Source organism: Siphateles boraxobius, unplaced genomic scaffold (assembly GCF_051911475.1).
Source record: "Siphateles boraxobius isolate OS27281-9 unplaced genomic scaffold, OSU_SipBor_1 7, whole genome shotgun sequence".
In the NCBI taxonomy this organism is placed as follows: Eukaryota; Metazoa; Chordata; class Actinopteri; order Cypriniformes; family Leuciscidae; genus Siphateles; species Siphateles boraxobius.
In genome coordinates this window covers 18,430,805-18,453,219 of record NW_027509197.1, presented here as the reverse complement: position 1 = coordinate 18,453,219, position 22,415 = coordinate 18,430,805, and the positions used below count along the sequence as shown (strand labels likewise).

At 47.1% G+C, this 22,415-nt stretch overlaps 1 protein-coding gene across 1 annotated transcript; it reads left to right on the top strand.

Moving 5' to 3' along the window:
* The first annotated feature begins 258 nt into the window (after positions 1–258).
* Positions 259–22,415, top strand: LOC143723129 (uncharacterized). The gene is made up of 25 exons (XM_077215120.1): positions 259–833; positions 1,325–1,924; positions 2,196–2,795; positions 3,203–3,802; positions 3,990–4,586; positions 5,084–5,683; positions 5,957–6,556; positions 6,964–7,563; positions 7,751–8,347; positions 8,845–9,444; positions 9,718–10,317; positions 10,725–11,324; positions 11,512–12,108; positions 12,607–13,206; positions 13,481–14,080; positions 14,488–15,087; positions 15,275–15,871; positions 16,369–16,968; positions 17,241–17,840; positions 18,248–18,847; positions 19,035–19,631; positions 20,130–20,729; positions 21,004–21,603; positions 22,011–22,340; positions 22,390–22,415. Exons 1-25 carry the CDS (start codon positions 272–274, stop codon positions 22,413–22,415), a joined length of 14,103 nt encoding a protein of 4,700 aa, XP_077071235.1. The 5' UTR covers positions 259–271.

Genomic DNA, 22,415 nt, shown 5'->3' with positions numbered 1-22,415 from the left:
GTCCAGGCTGTTGCAATGCCAATCACTCCAACTTCACCAACTCTCACTGGTATGTGCATGGCATAACTTTATGACAGCCAGCTCACAGGCTTTGCTTTGTTGATCTCGCTAAGTAGTAATGAGCAGCGGGACCATTACCCAAAGCTTAGGTAGTCGATGAGGTGGTTGAATTCATGTGACATTTTTAAGATGTTTTGAAATTACTTGGTGTTAATGATGCTGATTTCTTTTCCTAGCTGATGACGCCATACCCAGAAAGGACATAGTGTTTATGCTGGACGGTTCAGATGGCACTAGAAATACATTCCCAGCAATGCGTGATTTTGTGCAAAGAGTAGTGGAGCAATTCGACATAGAGGCAAACAGAGACCGTGTTTCTGTGGTGCAGTACAGTAGAGACGCTGAGGTCAATTTTTATCTGAATACCTACGCAACAAAAGTGGAGATCCTGAACACTGTCAGAGGTCTGAGGCATAGAGGAGGGAGACCCCTCAACACAGGGGCAGCTCTCCAGTACGTGAGGGACAGTGTCTTCACCACCTCTGCGGGGAGTAGAAAGCAAGAGGGTGTCCCTCAGATTCTTATCCTCCTCAGTGGAGGACGGTCAAGCGATAACATAGATACACCTGCCTCCGCCCTAAAAGAGAGCGGAATCTTGATTTTTGGCATCGGCACCAGAAATTCGAGCAGAGAGGTGCAGAGAATTGCCAACGACCCTACCTATGCACAGCCCATCAATGAATTCTCTGACCTTCCCAGTGTCCAGCAGCAGTTTATCAGCTCCCTCAACAACGTGCTTGTACGAGTCAAGTCGATGACACCTACTGCGGCGGGTAAGACAGATTATCACACGTCTCTAGAAAACAGCACACTGAGCCCTCCTTGCAAAGCGTGCCGTAGACACTAAATGGTTTATGTTAGCGATGCATGTTAGCAGAAGCGGGGGAAATTAGCCTAACACACAATGGATTTGAACTCTCTGGGGGGTTCAGCAGTTTTGAGTTTTAAAGTGTTTGTGTATTCGCTCGTTCATCAGTTTTAGGCACAGTTTTTGTCTTTTGATGAAAATATCATTTAAATTGTAGACCTCATTTTGCCGTATTCAGTAAGCTTAGGCAGTTTTACTCTGGCCCAAATGAGATGCTATTTTAGCAGACAGTAATAACATTTGACTGTTAGATTGGCTGTAAAATAGATGAAAGGATAGGAGCGTTTTTTAGTTTTTTTGCCTTTTGTAGTTACCGGCTAGAGCACACACACATCCACAGACAATATCAGATACCCAGGGCTCACGTGACTTTGTGTTCCATTACATTACCCATAGCTGAGCGAGGGATGGCTAGGAGGGATGTTGTGTTCCTGCTGGATGGTTCAGATGGCACAAGGAGCTCTTTCCCTGCAATGCGTGACTTTGTTGAGAGGATGGTGGAGAGACTGAATGTGTCTGAGAAAAGAGACCATGTGTCTGTGGTCCAGTACAGCAGAGATCCAGATTCCCATTTCTATCTTAACACATACTCAAGAAAGGAGGACGTGCTTGACACGCTCAGGGGTCTGAGGCACAAAGGAGGGAGACCCCTCAACACAGGGGCAGCTCTGCAGTACGTGAGGGACAATGTCTTCACTGCCTCCTCTGGAAGCAGACTTGTAGAAGGTGTGCCTCAGTTACTGATCCTGCTGAGTGGTGGAAAGTCATTTGATAATGTTGACATACCAGCCTCATCCCTGAAAGAGCTGGGAGTGCTTATCTTTGCGATAGGGTCGAGGAGCTCAGACAGCAGGGAACTCCAGAAGATCTCCAATGAGCCTAGTTATGCACTCTCAGTGAGTGACTTTGCTGACCTTCCTAGTGTTCAACAGCAGATTTTAACCAACATTAACACAGCCTTTGTAGAGGGAACATCTATCACCACCACCACGATAGGTAAGAAAAAAGCCAAACCAGCTTCCTGTAATTCCTCTCCTTTTATTATGGTCGTAGAGAAATGTGCCATATTGTTGCTCTAGTTCTAATGAGTTGCAGAAGGAAATGTATTTCCTCCTGAAGAGTAAAACTTTACGGAAGGTGACCCAATATCGAAAACACAAAAAGAATGATCGAGCGCCAAGTGTGTAATGCATTCTGTTTTTTTGTTTGTTTGTTTTTCTCTCCTTACAATGTCCCCCACCTGACCCACGACTATGTCTGTTTTTAGCTGAGGGCCGTAGACAGAGGAGAGATGTTGTCTTCCTGCTGGATGGATCGGATGCCACTAGGAATGGGTTCCCAGCAATGAAAGAATTTGTGCAAAGCATGGTGGAGAAATTGGAAGTAGCTGAGAACAGAGATCACGTTTCTGTGGTCCAGTACAGCAGAGACGCAGAGGCCCATTTCTATCTAAACACGTACGAGACAAAGGAAGAAATTCTTGACAGTGTCAGAGGTCTGCGGCACAAAGGAGGCAGACCCCTCCACACGGGGGCAGCGCTCCAGTACGTCATAGACAATGTATTTACTGCCTCCTCCGGCAGCAGACGGTTGGAGGGTGTGCCGCAGATACTGGTTTTGCTTAGCGGGGGAAGGTCATTTGACAATGTTGAGGCAGCAGCCTCCTCTCTGAAAGAGCTTGGCATCTTGACTTTTGGAATAGGATCGAGGGGCTCTGATAGCAGAGAATTGCAGAGAATTTCCTACGACCCCAATTATGCGCTGTCCGTGTCCGACTTCATTGAGCTTCCAAATGTCCAAGAGCAGCTGCTGGCCTCTGTCAAGAATGTATCAATTCCCATCACTCCAAATTCACAGACTGTTACCGGTACGTGCGTTGCAGTACTTTGCAATATGCTGTGTCTCGTTTTTCTTTGTGAAGTCCCTACTTTTTTTAACCATAGCTTAGAGCAGGGATAGGCAACTCCGGTCCTTGAGAGTTTAGCTCCAACCCTGCAGAGTCCTGCAGAGTCCTCCGGTCCTGCAGAGTTTAGCTCCAACCCTGACAAAAATTATTTTTTAATAATCCTGAAAACATTGATTAGCTTGATAAGGTGTGTTTAATTAGGGTTGGAGCCAAACTCTAAACTCTGCAGGAAAGTGGCCCTCGAGGACCGGAGTTGCCCATCCCTGGCTTAGAGAGTTAATGAGGTGATGAACTGATGTGTCATTCTGAAGGTTTATGAACGTTATGCACATTACTTGGTGTTAATGATGCTGTTTTCCCCCTCCTAGCTGATTACGTCACTCCCAGAAAGGACATAGTGTTTCTTCTGGACGGTTCAGATGGCACTAGGAATTCTTTCCCAGCCATGCGTGATTTTGTGCAGAGAGTAGTGGAGCAGAACACCATAGAGGCAAACAGAGACCGTGTTTCTGTGGTGCAGTACAGTAGAGAAGCCGAGGTCCATTTCTATCTAAATAGCTACACGACAAAGGAAGAGGTTCTTGACCGTGTCAGAGGTCTGAGACACAAAGGTGGTAGACCCCTCAACACGGGGGCAGCTCTGCAGTACGCCAGAGACAATGTATTTACTGCCTCCTCCGGCAGCAGACGGTTGGAGGGTGTGCCGCAGATACTGATCTTGCTTAGCGGGGGAAGGTCTTTCGACAGTGTTGATGCAGCAGCCTCCTCTCTGAAAGAGCTTGGCATCTTGACCTTTGGAATTGGATCGAGGGGCTCTGATAGCAGAGAACTGCAGAGAATCTCATACGACCCCAATTATGCTCTTTCCGTGTCCGACTTCAGTGAGCTTCCAAATGTCCAAGAGCAGCTGCTGGCCTCTGTCCAGGCTGTTGCAATGCCAATCACTCCAACTTCACCAACTCTCACTGGTATGTGCATGGCATAACTTTATGACAGCCAGCTCACAGGCTTTGCTTTGTTGATCTCGCTAAGTAGTAATGAGCAGCGGGACCATTACCCAAAGCTTAGGTAGACGATGAGGTGGTTGAATTCATGTGACATTTTTAAGATGTTTTGAAATGACTTGGTGTTAATGATGCTGATTTCTTCTCCTAGCTGATGACGCCATACCCAGAAAGGACGTAGTGTTTATGCTGGACGGTTCAGATGGCACTAGAAATACATTCCCAGCAATGCGTGATTTTGTGCAAAGAGTAGTGGAGCAATTCGACATAGAGGCAAACAGAGAACGTGTTTCTGTGGTGCAGTACAGTAGAGACGCTGAGGTCAATTTTTATCTGAATACCTACGCAACAAAAGTAGAGATCCTGAACACTGTCAGAGGTCTGAGGCATAGAGGAGGGAGACCCCTCAACACAGGGGCAGCTCTCCAGTACGTGAGGGACAGTGTCTTCACCGCCTCTGCGGGGAGTAGAAAGCAACAGGGTGTCCCTCAGATTCTTATCCTCCTCAGTGGAGGACGGTCAAGCGATAACATAGATACACCTGCCTCCGCCCTAAAAGAGAGCGGAATCTTGATTTTTGGCATCGGCACCAGAAATTCGAGCAGAGAGGTGCAGAGAATTGCCAACGACCCTACCTATGCACAGCCCATCAATGAATTCTCTGACCTTCCCAGTGTCCAGCAGCAGTTTATCAGCTCCCTCAACAACGTGCTTGTACGAGTCAAGCCGATGACACCTACTGTGGCGGGTAAGACAGATTATCACACGTCTCTAGAAAACAGCACACTGAGCCCTCCTTGCAAAGCGTGCCGTAGACACTAAATGGTTTATGTTAGCGATGCATGTTAGCAGAGGTGGGGGAAATTAGCCTAACAAGCAATGGATTTGAACTCTCTGGGGGGTTAGGCAGTGTTGAGTTTTAAAGTGTTTTTGTATTCGCTCGTTCATCAGTTTTAGGCACAGTTTTTGTCTTTTGATGAAAACATCATTTAAATTGTAGACCTCATTTTGACGTATTCAGTAAGCTTAGGCAGTTTTACTCTGGCCAAAATGAGATGCTATTTTAGCAGACAGTATTAACATTTGACTGTTAGATTGGCTGTAAAATAGATGAAAGGATAGGAGCGTTTTTTTTTTTTTTTTTTTTTGCCCTGTGTAGTTACCGGCTAGAGCACACACACGTCCACAGACAATATCAGATACCCAGGGCTCACGTGACTTTGTGTTCCATTCCATTACCCATAGCTGAGCGAGGGATGGCTAGGAGGGATGTTGTGTTCCTGCTGGATGGTTCAGATGGCACAAGGAGCTCTTTCCCTGCAATGCGTGACTTTGTTGAGAGGATGGTGGAGAGACTGAATGTGTCTGAGAAAAGAGACCATGTGTCTGTGGTCCAGTACAGCAGAGATCCAGAGGCCCATTTCTATCTTAACACATACTCAAGAAAGGAGGACGTGCTTGACACGCTCAGGGGTCTGAGGCACAAAGGAGGGAGACCCCTCAACACAGGGGCAGCTCTGCAGTACGTGAGGGACAATGTCTTCCCTGCCTCCTCTGGAAGCAGACTTGTAGAAGGTGTGGCTCAGTTACTGATCCTGCTGAGTGGTGGAAAGTCATTTGATAATGTTGACACACCAGCCTCATCCCTGAAAGAGCTGGGAGTGCTTATCTTTGCGATAGGGTCGAGGAGCTCAGACAGCAGGGAACTCCAGAAGATCTCCAATGAGCCTAGTTATGCACTTTCAGTGAGTGACTTTGCTGACCTTCCCAGTGTTCAACAGCAGATTTTCACCAACATTAACACAGCCTTTGTAGAGGCAACGTCTATCACCACCACCACGATAGGTAAGAAAAAAGCCAAACCGGCTTCCTGTAATTCCTCTCCTTTTATTATGGTCGTAGAGAAATGTGCCATATTGTTGCTCTAGTTCTAATGAGTTACAGAAGGAAATGTATTTCCTCCTGAAGAGTAAAACTTGACGGAAGGTGACGCAATATCGTAAACACAAAGAGCATGATCGAGCGCCAAGTGTGTAATGCATTCTGTTTTTTTTTTTTTCGTTTTTTTTCTCTCCTTACAATGTCCCCCACCTGACCCACGAATATGTCTGTTTTTAGCTGAGGGCCGTAGACAGAGGAGAGATGTTGTCTTCCTGCTGGATGGATCGGATGCCACTAGGAATGGGTTCCCAGCAATGAAAGAATTTGTGCAAAGAATGGTGGAGAAATTGGAAGTAGCTGAGAACAGAGATCACGTTTCTGTGGTCCAGTACAGCAGAGACCCAGAGGCCCATTTCTATCTAAACACGTACGAGACAAAGGAAGAAATTCTTAACAGTGTCAGAGGTCTGAGGCACAAAGGAGGCAGACCCCTCCACACGGGGGCAGCGCTCCAGTACGTCATAGACAATGTATTTACTGCCTCCTCCGGCAGCAGACGGTTGGAGGGTGTGCCGCAGATACTGGTTTTGCTTAGCGGGGGAAGGTCATTTGACAGTGTTGAGGCAGCAGCCTCCTCTCTGAAAGAGCTTGGCATCTTGACTTTTGGAATAGGATCGAGGGGCTCTGATAGCAGAGAATTGCAGAGAATTTCATACGACCCCAATTATGCGCTGTCCGTGTCCGACTTCATTGAGCTTCCAAATGTCCAAGAGCAGCTGCTGGCCTCTGTCAAGAATGTATCAATTCCCATCACTCCAACTTCACAGACTGTTACCGGTACGTGCGTTGCAGTACTTTGCAATATGCTGTGTCTCGTTTTTCTTTGTGAAGTCCCTACTTTTTTTAACCATAGCTTAGAGCAGGGATAGGCAACTCCGGTCCTTGAGAGTTTAGCTCCAACCCTGCAGAGTCCTGCAGAGTCCTCCGGTCCTGCAGAGTTTAGCTCCAACCCTGACAAAAATTATTTTTTAATAATCCTGAAAACATTGATTAGCTTGATAAGGTGTGTTTAATTAGGGTTGGAGCCAAACTCTAAACTCTGCAGGAAAGTGGCCCTCGAGGACCGGAGTTGCCCATCCCTGGCTTAGAGAGTTAATGAGGTGATGAACTGATGTGTCATTCTGAAGGTTTATGAACGTTATGCACATTACTTGGTGTTAATGATGCTGTTTTCCCCCTCCTAGCTGATTACGTCACTCCCAGAAAGGACATAGTGTTTCTTCTGGACGGTTCAGATGGCACTAGGAATTCTTTCCCAGCCATGCGTGATTTTGTGCAGAGAGTAGTGGAGCAGAACACCATAGAGGCAAACAGAGACCGTGTTTCTGTGGTGCAGTACAGTAGAGAAGCCGAGGTCCATTTCTATCTAAATAGCTACACGACAAAGGAAGAGGTTCTTGACCGTGTCAGAGGTCTGAGACACAAAGGTGGTAGACCCCTCAACACGGGGGCAGCTCTGCAGTACGCCAGAGACAATGTATTTACTGCCTCCTCCGGCAGCAGACGGTTGGAGGGTGTGCCGCAGATACTGATCTTGCTTAGCGGGGGAAGGTCTTTCGACAGTGTTGATGCAGCAGCCTCCTCTCTGAAAGAGCTTGGCATCTTGACCTTTGGAATTGGATCGAGGGGCTCTGATAGCAGAGAACTGCAGAGAATCTCATACGACCCCAATTATGCTCTTTCCGTGTCCGACTTCAGTGAGCTTCCAAATGTCCAAGAGCAGCTGCTGGCCTCTGTCCAGGCTGTTGCAATGCCAATCACTCCAACTTCACCAACTCTCACTGGTATGTGCATGGCATAACTTTATGACAGCCAGCTCACAGGCTTTGCTTTGTTGATCTCGCTAAGTAGTAATGAGCAGCGGGACCATTACCCAAAGCTTAGGTAGACGATGAGGTGGTTGAATTCATGTGACATTTTTAAGATGTTTTGAAATGACTTGGTGTTAATGATGCTGATTTCTTCTCCTAGCTGATGACGCCATACCCAGAAAGGACGTAGTGTTTATGCTGGACGGTTCAGATGGCACTAGAAATACATTCCCAGCAATGCGTGATTTTGTGCAAAGAGTAGTGGAGCAATTCGACATAGAGGCAAACAGAGAACGTGTTTCTGTGGTGCAGTACAGTAGAGACGCTGAGGTCAATTTTTATCTGAATACCTACGCAACAAAAGTGGAGATCCTGAACACTGTCAGAGGTCTGAGGCATAGAGGAGGGAGACCCCTCAACACAGGGGCAGCTCTCCAGTACGTGAGGGACAGTGTCTTCACCGCCTCTGCGGGGAGTAGAAAGCAACAGGGTGTCCCTCAGATTCTTATCCTCCTCAGTGGAGGACGGTCAAGCGATAACATAGATACACCTGCCTCCGCCCTAAAAGAGAGCGGAATCTTGATTTTTGGCATCGGCACCAGAAATTCGAGCAGAGAGGTGCAGAGAATTGCCAACGACCCTACCTATGCACAGCCCATCAATGAATTCTCTGACCTTCCCAGTGTCCAGCAGCAGTTTATCAGCTCCCTCAACAACGTGCTTGTACGAGTCAAGCCGATGACACCTACTGTGGCGGGTAAGACAGATTATCACACGTCTCTAGAAAACAGCACACTGAGCCCTCCTTGCAAAGCGTGCCGTAGACACTAAATGGTTTATGTTAGCGATGCATGTTAGCAGAGGTGGGGGAAATTAGCCTAACAAGCAATGGATTTGAACTCTCTGGGGGGTTAGGCAGTGTTGAGTTTTAAAGTGTTTTTGTATTCGCTCGTTCATCAGTTTTAGGCACAGTTTTTGTCTTTTGATGAAAACATCATTTAAATTGTAGACCTCATTTTGACGTATTCAGTAAGCTTAGGCAGTTTTACTCTGGCCAAAATGAGATGCTATTTTAGCAGACAGTATTAACATTTGACTGTTAGATTGGCTGTAAAATAGATGAAAGGATAGGAGCGTTTTTTTTTTTTTTTTTTTTTGCCCTGTGTAGTTACCGGCTAGAGCACACACACGTCCACAGACAATATCAGATACCCAGGGCTCACGTGACTTTGTGTTCCATTCCATTACCCATAGCTGAGCGAGGGATGGCTAGGAGGGATGTTGTGTTCCTGCTGGATGGTTCAGATGGCACAAGGAGCTCTTTCCCTGCAATGCGTGACTTTGTTGAGAGGATGGTGGAGAGACTGAATGTGTCTGAGAAAAGAGACCATGTGTCTGTGGTCCAGTACAGCAGAGATCCAGAGGCCCATTTCTATCTTAACACATACTCAAGAAAGGAGGACGTGCTTGACACGCTCAGGGGTCTGAGGCACAAAGGAGGGAGACCCCTCAACACAGGGGCAGCTCTGCAGTACGTGAGGGACAATGTCTTCCCTGCCTCCTCTGGAAGCAGACTTGTAGAAGGTGTGGCTCAGTTACTGATCCTGCTGAGTGGTGGAAAGTCATTTGATAATGTTGACACACCAGCCTCATCCCTGAAAGAGCTGGGAGTGCTTATCTTTGCGATAGGGTCGAGGAGCTCAGACAGCAGGGAACTCCAGAAGATCTCCAATGAGCCTAGTTATGCACTTTCAGTGAGTGACTTTGCTGACCTTCCCAGTGTTCAACAGCAGATTTTCACCAACATTAACACAGCCTTTGTAGAGGCAACGTCTATCACCACCACCACGATAGGTAAGAAAAAAGCCAAACCGGCTTCCTGTAATTCCTCTCCTTTTATTATGGTCGTAGAGAAATGTGCCATATTGTTGCTCTAGTTCTAATGAGTTACAGAAGGAAATGTATTTCCTCCTGAAGAGTAAAACTTGACGGAAGGTGACGCAATATCGTAAACACAAAGAGCATGATCGAGCGCCAAGTGTGTAATGCATTCTGTTTTTTTTTTTTTCGTTTTTTTTCTCTCCTTACAATGTCCCCCACCTGACCCACGAATATGTCTGTTTTTAGCTGAGGGCCGTAGACAGAGGAGAGATGTTGTCTTCCTGCTGGATGGATCGGATGCCACTAGGAATGGGTTCCCAGCAATGAAAGAATTTGTGCAAAGAATGGTGGAGAAATTGGAAGTAGCTGAGAACAGAGATCACGTTTCTGTGGTCCAGTACAGCAGAGACCCAGAGGCCCATTTCTATCTAAACACGTACGAGACAAAGGAAGAAATTCTTAACAGTGTCAGAGGTCTGAGGCACAAAGGAGGCAGACCCCTCCACACGGGGGCAGCGCTCCAGTACGTCATAGACAATGTATTTACTGCCTCCTCCGGCAGCAGACGGTTGGAGGGTGTGCCGCAGATACTGGTTTTGCTTAGCGGGGGAAGGTCATTTGACAGTGTTGAGGCAGCAGCCTCCTCTCTGAAAGAGCTTGGCATCTTGACTTTTGGAATAGGATCGAGGGGCTCTGATAGCAGAGAATTGCAGAGAATTTCATACGACCCCAATTATGCGCTGTCCGTGTCCGACTTCATTGAGCTTCCAAATGTCCAAGAGCAGCTGCTGGCCTCTGTCAAGAATGTATCAATTCCCATCACTCCAACTTCACAGACTGTTACCGGTACGTGCGTTGCAGTACTTTGCAATATGCTGTGTCTCGTTTTTCTTTGTGAAGTCCCTACTTTTTTTAACCATAGCTTAGAGCAGGGATAGGCAACTCCGGTCCTTGAGAGTTTAGCTCCAACCCTGCAGAGTCCTGCAGAGTCCTCCGGTCCTGCAGAGTTTAGCTCCAACCCTGACAAAAATTATTTTTTAATAATCCTGAAAACATTGATTAGCTTGATAAGGTGTGTTTAATTAGGGTTGGAGCCAAACTCTAAACTCTGCAGGAAAGTGGCCCTCGAGGACCGGAGTTGCCCATCCCTGGCTTAGAGAGTTAATGAGGTGATGAACTGATGTGTCATTCTGAAGGTTTATGAACGTTATGCACATTACTTGGTGTTAATGATGCTGTTTTCCCCCTCCTAGCTGATTACGTCACTCCCAGAAAGGACATAGTGTTTCTTCTGGACGGTTCAGATGGCACTAGGAATTCTTTCCCAGCCATGCGTGATTTTGTGCAGAGAGTAGTGGAGCAGAACACCATAGAGGCAAACAGAGACCGTGTTTCTGTGGTGCAGTACAGTAGAGAAGCCGAGGTCCATTTCTATCTAAATAGCTACACGACAAAGGAAGAGGTTCTTGACCGTGTCAGAGGTCTGAGACACAAAGGTGGTAGACCCCTCAACACGGGGGCAGCTCTGCAGTACGCCAGAGACAATGTATTTACTGCCTCCTCCGGCAGCAGACGGTTGGAGGGTGTGCCGCAGATACTGATCTTGCTTAGCGGGGGAAGGTCTTTCGACAGTGTTGATGCAGCAGCCTCCTCTCTGAAAGAGCTTGGCATCTTGACCTTTGGAATTGGATCGAGGGGCTCTGATAGCAGAGAACTGCAGAGAATCTCATACGACCCCAATTATGCTCTTTCCGTGTCCGACTTCAGTGAGCTTCCAAATGTCCAAGAGCAGCTGCTGGCCTCTGTCCAGGCTGTTGCAATGCCAATCACTCCAACTTCACCAACTCTCACTGGTATGTGCATGGCATAACTTTATGACAGCCAGCTCACAGGCTTTGCTTTGTTGATCTCGCTAAGTAGTAATGAGCAGCGGGACCATTACCCAAAGCTTAGGTAGACGATGAGGTGGTTGAATTCATGTGACATTTTTAAGATGTTTTGAAATGACTTGGTGTTAATGATGCTGATTTCTTCTCCTAGCTGATGACGCCATACCCAGAAAGGACGTAGTGTTTATGCTGGACGGTTCAGATGGCACTAGAAATACATTCCCAGCAATGCGTGATTTTGTGCAAAGAGTAGTGGAGCAATTCGACATAGAGGCAAACAGAGAACGTGTTTCTGTGGTGCAGTACAGTAGAGACGCTGAGGTCAATTTTTATCTGAATACCTACGCAACAAAAGTGGAGATCCTGAACACTGTCAGAGGTCTGAGGCATAGAGGAGGGAGACCCCTCAACACAGGGGCAGCTCTCCAGTACGTGAGGGACAGTGTCTTCACCGCCTCTGCGGGGAGTAGAAAGCAACAGGGTGTCCCTCAGATTCTTATCCTCCTCAGTGGAGGACGGTCAAGCGATAACATAGATACACCTGCCTCCGCCCTAAAAGAGAGCGGAATCTTGATTTTTGGCATCGGCACCAGAAATTCGAGCAGAGAGGTGCAGAGAATTGCCAACGACCCTACCTATGCACAGCCCATCAATGAATTCTCTGACCTTCCCAGTGTCCAGCAGCAGTTTATCAGCTCCCTCAACAACGTGCTTGTACGAGTCAAGCCGATGACACCTACTGTGGCGGGTAAGACAGATTATCACACGTCTCTAGAAAACAGCACACTGAGCCCTCCTTGCAAAGCGTGCCGTAGACACTAAATGGTTTATGTTAGCGATGCATGTTAGCAGAGGTGGGGGAAATTAGCCTAACAAGCAATGGATTTGAACTCTCTGGGGGGTTAGGCAGTGTTGAGTTTTAAAGTGTTTTTGTATTCGCTCGTTCATCAGTTTTAGGCACAGTTTTTGTCTTTTGATGAAAACATCATTTAAATTGTAGACCTCATTTTGACGTATTCAGTAAGCTTAGGCAGTTTTACTCTGGCCAAAATGAGATGCTATTTTAGCAGACAGTATTAACATTTGACTGTTAGATTGGCTGTAAAATAGATGAAAGGATAGGAGCGTTTTTTTTTTTTTTTTTTTGTTGCCCTGTGTAGTTACCGGCTAGAGCACACACACGTCCACAGACAATATCAGATACCCAGGGCTCACGTGACTTTGTGTTCCATTCCATTACCCATAGCTGAGCGAGGGATGGCTAGGAGGGATGTTGTGTTCCTGCTGGATGGTTCAGATGGCACAAGGAGCTCTTTCCCTGCAATGCGTGACTTTGTTGAGAGGATGGTGGAGAGACTGAATGTGTCTGAGAAAAGAGACCATGTGTCTGTGGTCCAGTACAGCAGAGATCCAGAGGCCCATTTCTATCTTAACACATACTCAAGAAAGGAGGACGTGCTTGACACGCTCAGGGGTCTGAGGCACAATGGAGGGAGACCCCTCAACACAGGGGCAGCTCTGCAGTACGTGAGGGACAATGTCTTCCCTGCCTCCTCTGGAAGCAGACTTGTAGAAGGTGTGGCTCAGTTACTGATCCTGCTGAGTGGTGGAAAGTCATTTGATAATGTTGACACACCAGCCTCATCCCTGAAAGAGCTGGGAGTGCTTATCTTTGCGATAGGGTCGAGGAGCTCAGACAGCAGGGAACTCCAGAAGATCTCCAATGAGCCTAGTTATGCACTTTCAGTGAGTGACTTTGCTGACCTTCCCAGTGTTCAACAGCAGATTTTCACCAACATTAACACAGCCTTTGTAGAGGCAACGTCTATCACCACCACCACGATAGGTAAGAAAAAAGCCAAACCGGCTTCCTGTAATTCCTCTCCTTTTATTATGGTCGTAGAGAAATGTGCCATATTGTTGCTCTAGTTCTAATGAGTTACAGAAGGAAATGTATTTCCTCCTGAAGAGTAAAACTTGACGGAAGGTGACGCAATATCGTAAACACAAAGAGCATGATCGAGCGCCAAGTGTGTAATGCATTCTGTTTTTTTTTTTTTTCGTTTTTTTTCTCTCCTTACAATGTCCCCCACCTGACCCACGAATATGTCTGTTTTTAGCTGAGGGCCGTAGACAGAGGAGAGATGTTGTCTTCCTGCTGGATGGATCGGATGCCACTAGGAATGGGTTCCCAGCAATGAAAGAATTTGTGCAAAGAATGGTGGAGAAATTGGAAGTAGCTGAGAACAGAGATCACGTTTCTGTGGTCCAGTACAGCAGAGACCCAGAGGCCCATTTCTATCTAAACACGTACGAGACAAAGGAAGAAATTCTTAACAGTGTCAGAGGTCTGAGGCACAAAGGAGGCAGACCCCTCCACACGGGGGCAGCGCTCCAGTACGTCATAGACAATGTATTTACTGCCTCCTCCGGCAGCAGACGGTTGGAGGGTGTGCCGCAGATACTGGTTTTGCTTAGCGGGGGAAGGTCATTTGACAGTGTTGAGGCAGCAGCCTCCTCTCTGAAAGAGCTTGGCATCTTGACTTTTGGAATAGGATCGAGGGGCTCTGATAGCAGAGAATTGCAGAGAATTTCATACGACCCCAATTATGCGCTGTCCGTGTCCGACTTCATTGAGCTTCCAAATGTCCAAGAGCAGCTGCTGGCCTCTGTCAAGAATGTATCAATTCCCATCACTCCAACTTCACAGACTGTTACCGGTACGTGCGTTGCAGTACTTTGCAATATGCTGTGTCTCGTTTTTCTTTGTGAAGTCCCTACTTTTTTTAACCATAGCTTAGAGCAGGGATAGGCAACTCCGGTCCTTGAGAGTTTAGCTCCAACCCTGCAGAGTCCTGCAGAGTCCTCCGGTCCTGCAGAGTTTAGCTCCAACCCTGACAAAAATTATTTTTTAATAATCCTGAAAACATTGATTAGCTTGATAAGGTGTGTTTAATTAGGGTTGGAGCCAAACTCTAAACTCTGCAGGAAAGTGGCCCTCGAGGACCGGAGTTGCCCATCCCTGGCTTAGAGAGTTAATGAGGTGATGAACTGATGTGTCATTCTGAAGGTTTATGAACGTTATGCACATTACTTGGTGTTAATGATGCTGTTTTCCCCCTCCTAGCTGATTACGTCACTCCCAGAAAGGACATAGTGTTTCTTCTGGACGGTTCAGATGGCACTAGGAATTCTTTCCCAGCCATGCGTGATTTTGTGCAGAGAGTAGTGGAGCAGAACACCATAGAGGCAAACAGAGACCGTGTTTCTGTGGTGCAGTACAGTAGAGAAGCCGAGGTCCATTTCTATCTAAATAGCTACACGACAAAGGAAGAGGTTCTTGACCGTGTCAGAGGTCTGAGACACAAAGGTGGTAGACCCCTCAACACGGGGGCAGCTCTGCAGTACGCCAGAGACAATGTATTTACTGCCTCCTCCGGCAGCAGACGGTTGGAGGGTGTGCCGCAGATACTGATCTTGCTTAGCGGGGGAAGGTCTTTCGACAGTGTTGATGCAGCAGCCTCCTCTCTGAAAGAGCTTGGCATCTTGACCTTTGGAATTGGATCGAGGGGCTCTGATAGCAGAGAACTGCAGAGAATCTCATACGACCCCAATTATGCTCTTTCCGTGTCCGACTTCAGTGAGCTTCCAAATGTCCAAGAGCAGCTGCTGGCCTCTGTCCAGGCTGTTGCAATGCCAATCACTCCAACTTCACCAACTCTCACTGGTATGTGCATGGCATAACTTTATGACAGCCAGCTCACAGGCTTTGCTTTGTTGGTCTCGCTAAGTAGTAATGAGCAGCGGGACCATTACCCAAAGCTTAGGTAGACGATGAGGTGGTTGAATTCATGTGACATTTTTAAGATGTTTTGAAATGACTTGGTGTTAATGATGCTGATTTCTTCTCCTAGCTGATGACGCCATACCCAGAAAGGACGTAGTGTTTATGCTGGACGGTTCAGATGGCACTAGAAATACATTCCCAGCAATGCGTGATTTTGTGCAAAGAGTAGTGGAGCAATTCGACATAGAGGCAAACAGAGAACGTGTTTCTGTGGTGCAGTACAGTAGAGACGCTGAGGTCAATTTTTATCTGAATACCTACGCAACAAAAGTGGAGATCCTGAACACTGTCAGAGGTCTGAGGCATAGAGGAGGGAGACCCCTCAACACAGGGGCAGCTCTCCAGTACGTGAGGGACAGTGTCTTCACCGCCTCTGCGGGGAGTAGAAAGCAACAGGGTGTCCCTCAGATTCTTATCCTCCTCAGTGGAGGACGGTCAAGCGATAACATAGATACACCTGCCTCCGCCCTAAAAGAGAGCGGAATCTTGATTTTTGGCATCGGCACCAGAAATTCGAGCAGAGAGGTGCAGAGAATTGCCAACGACCCTACCTATGCACAGCCCATCAATGAATTCTCTGACCTTCCCAGTGTCCAGCAGCAGTTTATCAGCTCCCTCAACAACGTGCTTGTACGAGTCAAGCCGATGACACCTACTGTGGCGGGTAAGACAGATTATCACACGTCTCTAGAAAACAGCACACTGAGCCCTCCTTGCAAAGCGTGCCGTAGACACTAAATGGTTTATGTTAGCGATGCATGTTAGCAGAGGTGGGGGAAATTAGCCTAACAAGCAATGGATTTGAACTCTCTGGGGGGTTAGGCAGTGTTGAGTTTTAAAGTGTTTTTGTATTCGCTCGTTCATCAGTTTTAGGCACAGTTTTTGTCTTTTGATGAAAACATCATTTAAATTGTAGACCTCATTTTGACGTATTCAGTAAGCTTAGGCAGTTTTACTCTGGCCCAAATGAGATGCTATTTTAGCAGACAGTATTAACATTTGACTGTTAGATTGGCTGTAAAATAGATGAAAGGATAGGAGCGTTTTTTTTTTTTTTTTTTTTTGCCCTGTGTAGTTACCGGCTAGAGCACACACACGTCCACAGACAATATCAGATACCCAGGGCTCACGTGACTTTGTGTTCCATTCCATTACCCATAGCTGAGCGAGGGATGGCTAGGAGGGATGTTGTGTTCCTGCTGGATGGTTCAGATGGCACAAGGAGCTCTTTCCCTGCAATGCGTGACTTTGTTGAGAGGATGGTGGAGAGACTGAATGTGTCTGAGAAAAGAGACCATGTGTCTGTGGTCCAGTACAGCAGAGATCCAGAGGCCCATTTCTATCTTAACACATACTCAAGAAAGGAGGACGTGCTTGACACGCTCAGGGGTCTGAGGCACAAAGGAGGGAGACCCCTCAACACAGGGGCAGCTCTGCAGTACGTGAGGGACAATGTCTTCCCTGCCTCCTCTGGAAGCAGACTTGTAGAAGGTGTGGCTCAGTTACTGATCCTGCTGAGTGGTGGAAAGTCATTTGATAATGTTGACACACCAGCCTCATCCCTGAAAGAGCTGGGAGTGCTTATCTTTGCGATAGGGTCGAGGAGCTCAGACAGCAGGGAACTCCAGAAGATCTCCAATGAGCCTAGTTATGCACTTTCAGTGAGTGACTTTGCTGACCTTCCCAGTGTTCAACAGCAGATTTTCACCAACATTAACACAGCCTTTGTAGAGGCAACGTCTATCACCACCACCACGATAGGTAAGAAAAAAGCCAAACCGGCTTCCTGTAATTCCTCTCCTTTTATTATGGTCGTAGAGAAATGTGCCATATTGTTGCTCTAGTTCTAATGAGTTACAGAAGGAAATGTATTTCCTCCTGAAGAGTAAAACTTGACGGAAGGTGACGCAATATCGTAAACACAAAGAGCATGATCGAGCGCCAAGTGTGTAATGCATTCTGTTTTTTTTTTTTCGTTTTTTTTCTCTCCTTACAATGTCCCCCACTTGACCCACGAATATGTCTGTTTTTAGCTGAGGGCCGTAGACAGAGGAGAGATGTTGTCTTCCTGCTGGATGGATCGGATGCCACTAGGAATGGGTTCCCAGCAATGAAAGAATTTGTGCAAAGAATGGTGGAGAAATTGGAAGTAGCTGAGAACAGAGATCACGTTTCTGTGGTCCAGTACAGCAGAGACCCAGAGGCCCATTTCTATCTAAACACGTACGAGACAAAGGAAGAAATTCTTAACAGTGTCAGAGGTCTGAGGCACAAAGGAGGCAGACCCCTCCACACGGGGGCAGCGCTCCAGTACGTCATAGACAATGTATTTACTGCCTCCTCCGGCAGCAGACGGTTGGAGGGTGTGCCGCAGATACTGGTTTTGCTTAGCGGGGGAAGGTCATTTGACAGTGTTGAGGCAGCAGCCTCCTCTCTGAAAGAGCTTGGCATCTTGACTTTTGGAATAGGATCGAGGGGCTCTGATAGCAGAGAATTGCAGAGAATTTCATACGACCCCAATTATGCGCTGTCCGTGTCCGACTTCATTGAGCTTCCAAATGTCCAAGAGCAGCTGCTGGCCTCTGTCAAGAATGTATCAATTCCCATCACTCCAACTTCACAGACTGTTACCGGTACGTGCGTTGCAGTACTTTGCAATATGCTGTGTCTCGTTTTTCTTTGTGAAGTCCCTACTTTTTTTAACCATAGCTTAGAGCAGGGATAGGCAACTCCGGTCCTTGAGAGTTTAGCTCCAACCCTGCAGAGTCCTGCAGAGTCCTCCGGTCCTGCAGAGTTTAGCTCCAACCCTGACAAAAATTATTTTTTAATAATCCTGAAAACATTGATTAGCTTGATAAGGTGTGTTTAATTAGGGTTGGAGCCAAACTCTAAACTCTGCAGGAAAGTGGCCCTCGAGGACCGGAGTTGCCCATCCCTGGCTTAGAGAGTTAATGAGGTGATGAACTGATGTGTCATTCTGAAGGTTTATGAACGTTATGCACATTACTTGGTGTTAATGATGCTGTTTTCCCCCTCCTAGCTGATTACGTCACTCCCAGAAAGGACATAGTGTTTCTTCTGGACGGTTCAGATGGCACTAGGAATTCTTTCCCAGCCATGCGTGATTTTGTGCAGAGAGTAGTGGAGCAGAACACCATAGAGGCAAACAGAGACCGTGTTTCTGTGGTGCAGTACAGTAGAGAAGCCGAGGTCCATTTCTATCTAAATAGCTACACGACAAAGGAAGAGGTTCTTGACCGTGTCAGAGGTCTGAGACACAAAGGTGGTAGACCCCTCAACACGGGGGCAGCTCTGCAGTACGCCAGAGACAATGTATTTACTGCCTCCTCCGGCAGCAGACGGTTGGAGGGTGTGCCGCAGATACTGATCTTGCTTAGCGGGGGAAGGTCTTTCGACAGTGTTGATGCAGCAGCCTCCTCTCTGAAAGAGCTTGGCATCTTGACCTTTGGAATTGGATCGAGGGGCTCTGATAGCAGAGAACTGCAGAGAATCTCATACGACCCCAATTATGCTCTTTCCGTGTCCGACTTCAGTGAGCTTCCAAATGTCCAAGAGCAGCTGCTGGCCTCTGTCCAGGCTGTTGCAATGCCAATCACTCCAACTTCACCAACTCTCACTGGTATGTGCATGGCATAACTTTATGACAGCCAGCTCACAGGCTTTGCTTTGTTGATCTCGCTAAGTAGTAATGAGCAGCGGGACCATTACCCAAAGCTTAGGTAGACGATGAGGTGGTTGAATTCATGTGACATTTTTAAGATGTTTTGAAATGACTTGGTGTTAATGATGCTGATTTCTTCTCCTAGCTGATGACGCCATACCCAGAAAGGACGTAGTGTTTATGCTGGACGGTTCAGATGGCACTAGAAATACATTCCCAGCAATGCGTGATTTTGTGCAAAGAGTAGTGGAGCAATTCGACATAGAGGCAAACAGAGAACGTGTTTCTGTGGTGCAGTACAGTAGAGACGCTGAGGTCAATTTTTATCTGAATACCTACGCAACAAAAGTGGAGATCCTGAACACTGTCAGAGGTCTGAGGCATAGAGGAGGGAGACCCCTCAACACAGGGGCAGCTCTCCAGTACGTGAGGGACAGTGTCTTCACCGCCTCTGCGGGGAGTAGAAAGCAACAGGGTGTCCCTCAGATTCTTATCCTCCTCAGTGGAGGACGGTCAAGCGATAACATAGATACACCTGCCTCCGCCCTAAAAGAGAGCGGAATCTTGATTTTTGGCATCGGCACCAGAAATTCGAGCAGAGAGGTGCAGAGAATTGCCAACGACCCTACCTATGCACAGCCCATCAATGAATTCTCTGACCTTCCCAGTGTCCAGCAGCAGTTTATCAGCTCCCTCAACAACGTGCTTGTACGAGTCAAGCCGATGACACCTACTGTGGCGGGTAAGACAGATTATCACACGTCTCTAGAAAACAGCACACTGAGCCCTCCTTGCAAAGCGTGCCGTAGACACTAAATGGTTTATGTTAGCGATGCATGTTAGCAGAGGTGGGGGAAATTAGCCTAACAAGCAATGGATTTGAACTCTCTGGGGGGTTAGGCAGTGTTGAGTTTTAAAGTGTTTTTGTATTCGCTCGTTCATCAGTTTTAGGCACAGTTTTTGTCTTTTGATGAAAACATCATTTAAATTGTAGACCTCATTTTGACGTATTCAGTAAGCTTAGGCAGTTTTACTCTGGCCAAAATGAGATGCTATTTTAGCAGACAGTATTAACATTTGACTGTTAGATTGGCTGTAAAATAGATGAAAGGATAGGAGCGTTTTTTTTTTTTTTTTTTTGTTGCCCTGTGTAGTTACCGGCTAGAGCACACACACGTCCACAGACAATATCAGATACCCAGGGCTCACGTGACTTTGTGTTCCATTCCATTACCCATAGCTGAGCGAGGGATGGCTAGGAGGGATGTTGTGTTCCTGCTGGATGGTTCAGATGGCACAAGGAGCTCTTTCCCTGCAATGCGTGACTTTGTTGAGAGGATGGTGGAGAGACTGAATGTGTCTGAGAAAAGAGACCATGTGTCTGTGGTCCAGTACAGCAGAGATCCAGAGGCCCATTTCTATCTTAACACATACTCAAGAAAGGAGGACGTGCTTGACACGCTCAGGGGTCTGAGGCACAATGGAGGGAGACCCCTCAACACAGGGGCAGCTCTGCAGTACGTGAGGGACAATGTCTTCCCTGCCTCCTCTGGAAGCAGACTTGTAGAAGGTGTGGCTCAGTTACTGATCCTGCTGAGTGGTGGAAAGTCATTTGATAATGTTGACACACCAGCCTCATCCCTGAAAGAGCTGGGAGTGCTTATCTTTGCGATAGGGTCGAGGAGCTCAGACAGCAGGGAACTCCAGAAGATCTCCAATGAGCCTAGTTATGCACTTTCAGTGAGTGACTTTGCTGACCTTCCCAGTGTTCAACAGCAGATTTTCACCAACATTAACACAGCCTTTGTAGAGGCAACGTCTATCACCACCACCACGATAGGTAAGAAAAAAGCCAAACCGGCTTCCTGTAATTCCTCTCCTTTTATTATGGTCGTAGAGAAATGTGCCATATTGTTGCTCTAGTTCTAATGAGTTACAGAAGGAAATGTATTTCCTCCTGAAGAGTAAAACTTGACGGAAGGTGACGCAATATCGTAAACACAAAGAGCATGATCGAGCGCCAAGTGTGTAATGCATTCTGTTTTTTTTTTTTTTCGTTTTTTTTCTCTCCTTACAATGTCCCCCACCTGACCCACGAATATGTCTGTTTTTAGCTGAGGGCCGTAGACAGAGGAGAGATGTTGTCTTCCTGCTGGATGGATCGGATGCCACTAGGAATGGGTTCCCAGCAATGAAAGAATTTGTGCAAAGAATGGTGGAGAAATTGGAAGTAGCTGAGAACAGAGATCACGTTTCTGTGGTCCAGTACAGCAGAGACCCAGAGGCCCATTTCTATCTAAACACGTACGAGACAAAGGAAGAAATTCTTAACAGTGTCAGAGGTCTGAGGCACAAAGGAGGCAGACCCCTCCACACGGGGGCAGCGCTCCAGTACGTCATAGACAATGTATTTACTGCCTCCTCCGGCAGCAGACGGTTGGAGGGTGTGCCGCAGATACTGGTTTTGCTTAGCGGGGGAAGGTCATTTGACAGTGTTGAGGCAGCAGCCTCCTCTCTGAAAGAGCTTGGCATCTTGACTTTTGGAATAGGATCGAGGGGCTCTGATAGCAGAGAATTGCAGAGAATTTCATACGACCCCAATTATGCGCTGTCCGTGTCCGACTTCATTGAGCTTCCAAATGTCCAAGAGCAGCTGCTGGCCTCTGTCAAGAATGTATCAATTCCCATCACTCCAACTTCACAGACTGTTACCGGTACGTGCGTTGCAGTACTTTGCAATATGCTGTGTCTCGTTTTTCTTTGTGAAGTCCCTACTTTTTTTAACCATAGCTTAGAGCAGGGATAGGCAACTCCGGTCCTTGAGAGTTTAGCTCCAACCCTGCAGAGTCCTGCAGAGTCCTCCGGTCCTGCAGAGTTTAGCTCCAACCCTGACAAAAATTATTTTTTAATAATCCTGAAAACATTGATTAGCTTGATAAGGTGTGTTTAATTAGGGTTGGAGCCAAACTCTAAACTCTGCAGGAAAGTGGCCCTCGAGGACCGGAGTTGCCCATCCCTGGCTTAGAGAGTTAATGAGGTGATGAACTGATGTGTCATTCTGAAGGTTTATGAACGTTATGCACATTACTTGGTGTTAATGATGCTGTTTTCCCCCTCCTAGCTGATTACGTCACTCCCAGAAAGGACATAGTGTTTCTTCTGGACGGTTCAGATGGCACTAGGAATTCTTTCCCAGCCATGCGTGATTTTGTGCAGAGAGTAGTGGAGCAGAACACCATAGAGGCAAACAGAGACCGTGTTTCTGTGGTGCAGTACAGTAGAGAAGCCGAGGTCCATTTCTATCTAAATAGCTACACGACAAAGGAAGAGGTTCTTGACCGTGTCAGAGGTCTGAGACACAAAGGTGGTAGACCCCTCAACACGGGGGCAGCTCTGCAGTACGCCAGAGACAATGTATTTACTGCCTCCTCCGGCAGCAGACGGTTGGAGGGTGTGCCGCAGATACTGATCTTGCTTAGCGGGGGAAGGTCTTTCGACAGTGTTGATGCAGCAGCCTCCTCTCTGA